The sequence below is a fragment of the Dendrobium catenatum genome, unplaced genomic scaffold, assembly GCF_001605985.2.
Source record: "Dendrobium catenatum unplaced genomic scaffold, ASM160598v2 fragScaff_scaffold_847, whole genome shotgun sequence".
NCBI lineage: Eukaryota > Viridiplantae > Streptophyta > Magnoliopsida > Asparagales > Orchidaceae > Dendrobium > Dendrobium catenatum.
This window is the reverse complement of record NW_021319309.1, coordinates 5,720,447-5,732,209: the sequence shown is the minus strand read 5'-3', so window position 1 is coordinate 5,732,209 and position 11,763 is coordinate 5,720,447. Positions and strand designations below refer to the sequence as shown.

At 31.1% G+C, this 11,763-nt stretch overlaps 1 protein-coding gene across 1 annotated transcript in view; it reads right to left on the bottom strand.

Annotated features, from left to right (window-relative positions):
• Window positions 1–209: 209 nt before the first annotated feature.
• LOC110097791 (probable ethanolamine kinase) overlaps window positions 210–11,763 on the bottom strand; it is an 18,984-nt gene continuing 7,430 nt past the window's right edge. The window contains exons 3-11 of the mRNA XM_020824357.2: window positions 8,689–8,795; window positions 4,381–4,486; window positions 2,686–2,808; window positions 2,448–2,539; window positions 2,114–2,198; window positions 1,808–1,913; window positions 1,639–1,705; window positions 662–754; window positions 210–556 (exon numbers count right to left, since the gene is read on the bottom strand). Coding sequence (XP_020680016.1) covers window positions 425–556; window positions 662–754; window positions 1,639–1,705; window positions 1,808–1,913; window positions 2,114–2,198; window positions 2,448–2,539; window positions 2,686–2,808; window positions 4,381–4,486; window positions 8,689–8,795 — 911 coding nt within the window. The 3' untranslated portion in view covers window positions 210–424. The remainder of the gene's footprint in view (window positions 557–661; window positions 755–1,638; window positions 1,706–1,807; window positions 1,914–2,113; window positions 2,199–2,447; window positions 2,540–2,685; window positions 2,809–4,380; window positions 4,487–8,688; window positions 8,796–11,763) is intronic.

The window sequence follows — 11,763 nt, the reverse complement described above, 5'->3', positions numbered from 1 at the left end:
AAGGCTTCATTTGGGGCGGCTTTTTTACTGCTTCTTAAAGCAATTTTTTAGTTCAAAAATTAAATTTTTTGTACTAAAAAGTTGCTTTATGAAGCAGTAGAAAGCCGTCCCAAACGAAGCATAAATCTCAATTACAGCTTAAACTCGATAAAATGATAATAAATCAGCTTGAAAAAAACAAGTTAATACAATTTGAGTTATCTTCAAGCTCAACTCAAATTTGACCAAGTTCATTTCCAGCTCTTTATTAAGATTAGCATGATTATTTACTTATAAACCCCTTAATACTAATTACACATTCAGTCAGAATAAACGGGAAGAAAAGATTTGAAATGCAAACAAACAGTCCATCCTTTCTGTTAAAAAAGAAAATCATACTATACAAATTACAAAGAAGACGTATTCCTTTACCTATAGATAGATGCTAGCCGTTGATCGAACCAGTGGAGATGTATTCATTTGCAATTGAAAAGCAGTCCTCCTTCTGTTTCTTATACTCATCATAGCGAAGAAAGAAGTAGGAAAGGTAATCAAAATCAATAGGTGACACTTTCGCCTGTAAATTTATTAGAAACCAAACAATTGTAAGAACTTTACTATATCCAGTTGATGTAAACTACGAGAAACTATAATGAGAAGATATTATTAGAGAAATAATTACCTGTATGATAGCCCACAGAGCCCAGTAAAGGTGAGATGCCAACCTGAAGGTATTAGTTTCAACATAGAGGGCTTCAACGACCTTGCCATCAGCCTAATAGCCCAGAAAAGTTAAATCAGGAAATAAAAGAGAGGAGACTTTCTTCTTATTCAGCATAAAAGAGTTGCATATAAGTATTAGGAAACTAAGGCATCTGTCTTTGGAACAAGGAAAGATTAGTGAATAAATTACCTCTGATAGCAAGGAAAATGAATTAGTTTGGTTGAATTTCATGTAATCTAACTAGCACATAGTAGTGAACGATTATATCTAAATGGTAAAATTTTTAAATGGATCAATTTTAACGTAAAAATTAGGAGGAATGCAGTCAAAATAAAATTTAAAAAGATCAAAAATGGTAACTGGCAGTGCGTTTTGCAGAAAATGTGAATTAGAACTGTGTTTTCACGAAAAACGCAAAGATTAATTGCGTTTTGAATATAAAATGTGAAATAGTTATGCGTTTTCTACTTAAAAAACACTGACCTACACTGCATTTTCTTCTTAAAATTTAAAATTAAAAAAAATAGATGGAATGGAAAGAGAGATGGAAATTCATTTAAATTTTTAATTAAACACTTTTAAAGTTAATTAAAATTTAACATAAAAATTCAATATCTCTCTCTTCGTTTCTGTCTCTGCCTCTCTCTGTTTATGTCTCTCGTTCTCTCTCTATCTTTCTACCTTTTCTCTTTGCTTTTTAATGAAAAATGCAAAATTGATTTGCATTTTCTTACTTTAACCAAAAACACAAAATAGATTTGCATGGATGATCCTTCTATTTTTTTTTTTAATCATGTTCCTTCTCCTAATTTAATCTTTCATAATGATCCTTTTTTAAATTTGGCCTATCTAAATTATGATTAATGTTTGATCAAGCAACTCAAAAATAAGCAAGAGAAACTTTTCTTATGTTGAACTTTCAAATTCACACACACCTCATGCGGCCTCTCTGGCTCGAGATAATTTCTGAGGAAAAGATACTGAGCTTCTCTGTCAGGATACCTACAGTGGAAGATGGTTGGAGGAAAGAAAATGTTACAAAAAGAAACTTAGAGAAGAATTAAGTACGGAAAATGATTGTTTACAATAGATAAAAGAACATACAAGCTATAATCACAGTCATAACCAGCATATTCATTGAAGTGGTTTGCAATATCGTAGCCTCTGTAGCTGTATGAACCGTATTCAAAATCAATGAGGTAGAGTTTCTCTGTAAGGTATGGCAGTGTTGTAAGGAAATCGGGATCAGACTACAAATATTGGTGTACTGTATATAGATGAAAAAATTTGACCTTGTAGCGCCCAGGTAAATATAACAGTTTTTAACAAAAAATATTGGTCCAGACAAAGCAAGAATAAAAATTTGGCATGGCAAGAACACATTAGCATGTTTGAGTTGAAAAGTTCTACCTTCTTCATCATTTCGCATCAAATTACCAGAGAGTAAATCATTGTGAGCGAAAACCACAGGAGCATCTAAACGGTCAGTTAGGTTCTGTAATTAGTAAAGCGGGAACTGTAATTAGTGAAGGGAAATATTACAAGATAAAAGACTTTCGAAGCTTACAGAAAAGCAAAGCCAAATCCCATGACTCAGACAAGTAATATGAAAACAGTTCAACTTGAACTAAATAACCACTAATAAGGCTTAAATAAGGCTTGCTTGAGGAGGCATATCTGGAAGTATCGTAAATTATAAAGAATGCAGAAGTAAAACGACAACTCAAAGAGACAAAAGGAATACCTTAAGTGCATTCAATTCATCACGGATTTCTTTGAAAGAGATGGTTTTAAACTTGGCCTGCTTCTCCTTGTCATCAAACTCTAATGCCTCAGCTGCAAAACATTCTTCTCTTAACTATGACATTCTATAGCATAAGTAGCAAGTCGAGAAGAGTCAAAGTCAATCAAGAATTGGAATTGAATAACGGGAACATATTTTGGTTTAGTCCATCAAAGGACAAAGAAGAGAGGTCAGAAACCTTGTTTAAGGAACTTAAAGATATCACTCCACAACTGTGGTTCTCTAGAACCTGCTACTTTCACCTGGTGGAACTTGCGAAGTTGGCATGCGATTTCGGTGGATATTTTGGGCTCGCTCATATCTGTGGAAAAAGGGTTATCAATATTATCATATGTAGCAAAATCGTTTGATGGAACTGATGAAAGAACTTGCTTAAATTAGTCAAGCGAATAGCATAAAATAAACTAAATATGCCTCAATTAGTAAGCATTTCTAAGAAGATCTGGATGATTTTGCTGTCTAATTGCCTACAGCTACAGTTTTCTAATGAGACCCAATTGTTTACTTAAGATGGCAGGGCAGGCTTGAGAGAGGTGGATAAGTTTGTGGTACAAAACAGAAACATATAGAATTAACATTTTAAAGTCAGAAAATTTAAACAAAGAGAAGGCAAGATAAATTGGACGATAATAAAGTACAAACATTCGGTAAAGAATAACAATTAACCCCCGCAAATTTTGGCAAAGGAACTAGATACTACAAAATCAAATATCAAGGTAAGGTAACCACCGCCTCTATGGCTACCTAAAAACTTCCACAATCCACCTCTTAACCAGCAATTCATAGGAAGCCAACAATACCATAAAGCTATGGAGAATTATGGTGGTGTTGGCTCCTACAGCTGTATGTTATTTGTTAAGAGATAGATTTTGGAAGTTTTTAGGTTACCCTAGGGGATGGTGGGCTTACTTTGGTATTTGATTCTATGGTTGTTTGTTTTCCTTACCTCCATTGGCTTACATTTGCAATGAATTTATGTTTTACGTTTGCCTGGTTTTTCACTCAAGTTTGTTACCATGTGGATAGGCATGCATTGGGATTTTTTATGTTTGACTAAGATTTCCGGTACCGTTGCAAGATTTCAGCCGCATTATTCTCTAAAATTCTTTATATAAATCTAAGAGGATTTGTGATTAAAAAAAGAGGTTTGAGACACGTAAAATGTCAATGAACTATTTTTTAATAAAATTCCAATTGGATGTGCTATTCCTTATAATTATAAGAGTCAACTTCTTGGAAAGTGGGAGACTTAAGATTTTTTGGAGATTATATATTTCTATAGGCATAAGAACTTATTCTACAACTTTGGGTAATTTATTTCATCTTACTTTCATTCAATTTGTTATTGGATTAAAAGTGTGATTGAATTTAGTTAGATGCAATCTAATTTTCTACGGTGCATAATTCCAATTAATTTATGATTTTATTTTTAATTTCAAATTACTATGTTATTTATACTAGAAAACCATTAAAATATCAATTGCATCAGAGTACTGTCTTTTATTTCCATTTCAAGTAACAAATAATTTCTAAAACTAACAATTTTTTATCTGTGAATTTGTTTTATGTTTGTGTGATTTGTGCACACCATAGTGATCTATATCAGCAAATTCTCGATCCTAAGTCATCCTACTATAGCAGGAATAAGGCAAAAATAATGATGATGATGATTTCCCTTGGTAATAAAATAGAAGATGGTAACCAAAAAATATCCCCCGAGCATAAGTAAAAGTTCTATCTTGTCAATCAACTTCATAAGTTTAAGCTCATGCTAATTTCAAGGAAAAAAAAACTTATATGCAGAAAATAATAATTAAAACATGTGAACAGAAACTTGTCCGCAATTGCTTGAGAAGCATAGGGGCCTTCTTACCTGATGGTGAAAGAGTACGAGCAGTAATGAATGACTGGATCATGCCATTTGCAAATAATCCTAGCAATTCAGCACCAAAACCTGCAGCTGATATAAATGGTAGGGCCTAAAAGAAATAACAAAAATAAATTAAACTATAAAAGGCAGCAGAATTTCTACGTTCATATCTGGTATCTATATGCATAAATATGCTTTAAGTTAATCAATTGAACGAAAAAAATTGGGATTGCTATGTGGACATGTCAGGAATAACATTTGCCTAAAGGTTCTTAAGGTTTTCTGCATTTGTAATTAATTTTAAATCAGCGACATCACAAAATGATCTTACTAGTACTTACATTAAGAAAAAGGATTGCTGGCAACTGCTTGCATCATCTAGAATGCCTACTCTTCCATTATTCGATGGTTTAAAAATTGACACAGCTAGTCTCAAGCCGATATGAGAAATGTGGGGGTTGATAGTAGACGGAGAGCAATAGTTACTTATACCAAAACTCATGAAATGAACTGACACCAAATAGTTGGGATAAGGCCAATAATAATGAGATGTTTTGCAAATCAAGAACTGCTTAATCTTTTCGTGGTGGGCATTGTTTGATTAATGGTTTGTTTGTGCACAATATGAATGCACATTTTTTTCTATGCATATCTGTTACAATATATCTACACACATTATTTGCATTATGTTTTGACAAGTAACACAAACATGAATAGGAGCAGGCAATAGAATCCTCCTCCCCTCAGCAAAAGAGGTACTCATACCAAAAGAAACCTAATTGGTTATTCTGCATAAAGAAATTAAAATACTTATCACTATAACATCATCATCATAATTAACCTTATCCCAATTATTAGGGGCCAATATTATGAATCATCATTTGTCATTCTTTCATGATAAGTGTTATGTTGTGTGCAAAACCTATTATTCACAAATTATTTTTGTATAACCCTTCTCTTTTCTAATCAAATAACTTATTTTATCTGTCCATCAAATAGTTGCATTTTCTACACCTCATTATAAACGTCCAAACCATAAAAGTCTATTTTCAACTACTAAACTTTCATTAAATGTTGCTCCAAACATTCCTCAAATACAGTCATTCCTTATTTTATTCTTATCAATTTTACCTCGCATATAACTTAGCATCTCATTTTTGTCTCATTCAACTTAATAATTAGCAATTTTTTTATTATCCAACACTCAAATTCATACAATATTACTCTTATAATTATATTTTTATACATTTTAAGTCTCACATAATACCGTCTTATTACTATTTATGAAGCATTTCTCCATTTGATCACTTAGCCTCAACTCTGGACTCCAGAAGTTGCATCATTATCTATATTTAAATTCTTCTATATAATATATCCAAGATATTTAAACCTACACCTATAATCAATATTTTCCTAATAATATTCTGTAATAATGATTAATATTATAATCATTAAAATTGCACGACATATACTCATTGTTTTCTCTACTAATTCCAAGCCCTCTATCTTCTTAATCTTTTCTTATTTATTTTCACTTTTTACTTATTTCAACGAATCTTTCATTGATTAAAACTATATCTACAAAAAGCATACACAAAGGTACCATGCATTTAATGTATTGTCTAAGCATATTCATAACCAATACAAAAAGATAGACCCAATGTTAATCCTCGATTTAATCCTATATTGAAAGCTCGGGTCACTCCTAACTACTTATAAGCAATATTTAATAACTTAAATATACTTTTAATACATAATTTTCTCCTTAATATGCACCAAATCAATTCTCATGATACTTGATCCTATGCTTTCTCAAGCTCAATAAAAATCATATGAAGATCATTTTTCAATTCTCTTTACTTTTTCATTAATTGCTTCACTACAAAATTTCACTTCAATAGAAGATTTTCCTAGCATGAAATGAAATTGATTCTAAGAAAATAACATCATTTTTTGGAGTCTATATTCTACTAGTTTTTTCTGAAGGCTTCATTGTATGATCGGTTCAATTCATATATAGTTAGCAAAATCTTGAACATCTCTTTAATTTTTAAATATTATTACAACTATGATTAGTTTACAGTCATTTGGTACCATTTTAGTTTTCAAATTTTCTTTGAAAATGTTTATTAACCAACCCATTACAGCATATCTTATAATTCTCCAAATCTTGATAGGTATCTCATACAAACTTGACGCTTAACTAGACATCTTCAAAGCAAACTCCACTTAACTATTTTAGATAACTATATAATATATCACATTATTTTATTCATTAGTTATGCTCGCCCAAGATAACTTCTTCCTAAAACTTCACTTAATAATTTATCAAAATAGAAATTTTCACTTTTCCTTGATATCTTAATCTTTAACTAAGATCATATTATATTTTGCTTTTAATACATCTAAATTTGATCAGAATCTCAGATCTCTTCTCTTTTGCCATAGCTATTTTATAAAATCTTATTCTCTCCTTCCTTCATAGCAGGATTAATATATAAATTATAAAAGATAATAGTTTTCGCTTTTCTCATTGCACTATTTGCAAGACTTCTAGCTTTCTTAATCTATATAATATCAATAACTTGAAAGTTTGTCAAGCAAGGGATCTAGCCATTCATTCTAACCATTTTTTAAATGATTAATATCTACTCTAATTATATAATTCAAATAGCCAATAATGCTCAACTTTCTCTAATTATATAATTCAAATAGCTAACAAAGCTCAACAATACTTTTGATGTTTTAAGAAATTTTATGTAGAAACTAATCATAAAAGGAGGTTTAATAATTCATTAATTCATATAATTACTATGAAGCCAAATAATTTTATATTTATATCATTCTCTCAATTTTCTATCCGATTTTTTTTTCAAAACACTTAATAAAATGCTATAAGAAAAAGAATTTTTTTATATCTTCAAAACATTAATATGACACACAAATACACATAAATACATATAATACTTATTTCCAAAAAATCAAAATTGCATTTAATATTTCCAGTTTAGGAATTATTTCATAAGCTTTAGATGCAAACAAGCCATAATAATACTTTATATGTTTATTAATTCTTGTCTATGAATACTTTAAATAAGCTTAAATTTATGAAACACGTAATGTTAGTTTCTCTATCATAAAATATAATTATTATTATTATCTAATCGCATTTTCCACAATGTTCATTATATGTATAACTTCTGGTACATATCTCTCCAAAGCAAGCATAACTTGCCACATTATAGCTTCCCCCATTTTAGTAATTAATCGAATGTGGTCAATTTAATCTGCCACATTTTTCTAATTTAGTCCCTCAACTATGCAAAATTAATCCAAAATAGCCTCTCGTGTACAAATTGTTATACAAAATTAATCATAATTTAGTCCCTTAATCTTAATTCAATCCCTAAGGGTTCATTTTGAATTAATTTTATACAGACAAAAAATATGATACTTTAGGACTAAATTGGTACAACAACAACATCAAGCCTTTGTCCCACTACGTGGGGTCGGCTACATGAATCTTTTTTTGCCATTGTGTCCTGCTATGCGTGGTTAGAGAACAACATGACTGTCATTTGCATCAAACTGACTTCCATGTCGGAGTTCGATTGAGTGTAGTGTGGACATCTATTGGAGAAGGAGATACTTAAAGGAAAATTGATGGAAGAAGTGGCAAGCTGAAATATTGTATGCCACAAAAAGAGATTTAATGATTCATGCATATGTTTTGTGAGAATTTTCCAAACTATGATTTCATACTTAAACTAAGCCTTCATCTTCAACTTCGGCAGTTTTCCATTTTAATTTCATGACACAAGTTATCGGAAAATTAGCCATGCCAATTATTTTGAGTTCATGATCACTTTTTAGATAAACAAAAAAAAATCAAGTTATCAACATTTTATCCTTTCGGTATGCTTTTAAGCGTACATGCATACTCTATAATCAAGGTTTAACTTTACTTAACTAAGGATTTATTATTAATGAGGAAAATGAGAAAAAATAGATGAAAGTTACAAATGTGCAACGATTATAAATTATAATTACTGGATAGATGATGGGGGTTCATTTATAAATGGAAATTTCTGAATAAATTTCAAAGTTGACGGCATAAACACATCCATCAGTGAGAAACATTAGAATAATGAAGTGGAGCTTAACTTCAGGTTATTACGAGATTACCAATAAATAATCTCAAGGAAATCACAACATGCATGCATGCATTAAAGTGTGATTCACTCTCCAAAAATGCTACTTCAGAAATAATTAATAAAAAAGAAGAGCAAAAGAACAAGCTACAAAGCACACCTGCAACTCTCGTTTGCGGTCAATAACTAAATCAGTATTTGGCCCATACAACCTAACTGTTAGAAAAACATAATCTGAACTGGCTTCTTTCACAGCAACCTTAAGCACTGCAGGGTAAACAGGGACAGCATTAAAGAAGCAAAATATGGAAGAATATCAAAATATTTTAACTAACCTAGCAGAAAATATCAAAAATGGGAAATTTACACGCATGCCCAATATCTGATTAAGTCCTACACCTCCCAAAAATATTAAAAAAATAAAATAAAATAAAATCCAAAATTTTAAAGTCTAATCACTTCACTTATTTTATAATTCCAAAATATAAAACATTGATCAAGAATTTAACAGCCAAATAGCTATTGAAATAGTTAAACAAAACTGTATTATGCAAACATCCAAATTTTAAAAATAATAAAAAATCCAGATTCATAAGATCTCTAAAACTTAAGCCGCTTGAACTATAAAGATAAAAAAATTGCTAAATAAATTATGGATTTAACCTTTATAGATACACTAAGAGGCATTGATAAAGAGTCGAGACCTCCAACTTCTTTAATGAAAGAAACAAACAGAGGCATCAGCGAGTGTGAATGCAGCCAAGATAAGACTCACAAGTTGATGAATTGGCAAAGACAAAGCAATCCCAACAAAATAGTGAGGAAGTGAAATCGATAGAGATTAATTGGACAAGCAAGTCAATGTGGAAGGAGCAACTATCAAGCAATTCGGTGAGGTAGTGGCTGTGAGTTGGTGTGGGAGATGCAACAATTGAGTATGTGAGGAAGCGATTCAACGAGGACGAAGTGAAACAATTTCAGGAGAGTCAATTTAATCATTATTTTTTAATTAATGGGAATGTTTTCTTTTCTTCTTTTATTAGTGGTAGTTTGATAAATATGTCTAGGTGTTAGGAAGGATGCTAAACTATTTATATCCCCTTTAGAAAGAGGGTGATTTTTTTTTGTAAGTTCCGGTTTAGGTTTCCAGAGTTTGGGGAAGGAGTTCCCTGATTTTGGAGAGGTGGAGAGAGAAAGAGATCATGCTGGAGTTTAAATTTTAGCCACAATCAATTGTCGGAGCTTCTAAGCTTCTCCCATGGTTGTCCTAGGTGACAGTCACCGCATTCTTAAGTTGGTTTTACCTGGAAGGCAGCCGTCTTGGGTTCTAGCAAAAATTTCTCCTACTGTAAAGAAGAGACAAGAAGGTAATCCTACAGAATACTGCCGCCAAAGTCTGTAGTATGGAAATGTATAGGGGCTGGAAGCTGAGAATGGATATTGTTTTAGGGTGAACCTGTGAGCCGACTACAGCAAAACTAGAGGAAAAAACAAATAAGTAAATAAAAGAAGAGTAACTGTTATTATTCCTCCTGGTTCTTGTATCCTAGTGCCAGTATTTGGTCACGTATATTTTGTGCAAAAAAAATTTATAGTGTTTAGTTTTGCAATCAAGCTTGAGATCGATATGGTAATCCAATCCTTACCTTTCTTGTGGCGTCAAAGTGGTTCAATGAAGGAGCAATGTGAGTGCAAAGTGATTTTTTTTTTCCAATAGGATTTAGAAATAACTTTCACACATATGAATAATAGATTAAAAGAAAAAATGAAGTTTTTTTTTATTTTAAAAAGATACCTGCTTAATGTTTTATAATCATTTTATTAAAGTTTACCAAAATTAAAATATGGAGTGATAACCCCACTTAAGAGGCAAGCATGACTCAGGACCCACAGCGATGCCTCACCCAATGGGACATAAGCCCCCCACAAGCTTAACATCTCCCCTGGTTGCCCTAAGGCACATTTGACCCACCTCACCCCAAGAGGAGCCCCAAGCCAGCTCCAAAAAATGACTTCTAAAATATATAAACGAATATAAAGCTTTTTATTTACTAAGAATCAAAACAACAGAAAAAAATTGGTGTGTATCAACATTGATAAATTTCCAAAGACGCACATGAAACAATCGCCACAAAGTTAAAAAGAAAAAATCAGAATAGAGATCACCAATTGAAATCACCAATAGAAATCACCATAAAGGAGAATCATTTCCCAGAAATTATCATTAAGACCTACAAAGTGCTCAAAGAATCTACATCCAACAACACAGAAGTATTCAGATATTTGATCTTCATCCTTAATACACTTCACTTGAACTAAATCCTTACTACTCCTATCTCTTTGTTTGGCTAACTTATACATATATCTTTCTCCCTCCTTAGTATTTAATCTATTATATAAATCGCTAAAAGCTAATGTCAAACACAGAAGTATTCAGATAAAAACTAAAATTATATTTAAGGATTTAAATGTTTAGTGAACTTTGCAAGCCTTAGAGGTTCCATTTATAACCCTAGAAGATCCAAAATCGGTAACTTCCTCGAATCGTCCAAAATTGCATTATTATGTTTTAACAATTTCAATCCTTTCACAATTAAAAAAAAAATGGCAATATTCAAAGAAGTATTCAACTTATAGATCCATTTTGAAAATTCATAAAAGTTATGCCTCTCATCAAATGTAGGAATATAATTTGGATCCTCATGATAATTATAATGTTTATATCTATAACTATAACTTATTTTGTTTAAATTGTATTTTTTTATTTTTTAGAGCCTCAATTAATGTCCTATTTTTTAGTTCACATGATAATGCAACCATATGCTCTAAAATACCAACTGATGTAGAAGGTCTAAGGCTCTAGGGGTCACTATTGAAAACCTAGGATAACATGCATAAAAAACACACAAAAGATCAAAATAACTTCCCAAATTTTCATTTTATGCAAAGATTAGTCTCTTTTGATGTAAAACTAAAAAACACACCTAATCCATTCTTAATGATAAAAATGAATCACCAAATCTGAAATTTCATGAGAAATCTGAAAACAAATATAAAATTTTGTAAGGATTAAGAATTACATAATAAAAATGAAAATAGGTATGCATCCAACTTGAAAAAATCTCAATCGCACACAAAAATTAACCATAAATAATTTAGAAGAAAAAATGAGGATAGAAATCACCAATTAAATGATTCAAATCATATGTTCATCCAAGAGGAATGTTCCCTCAAA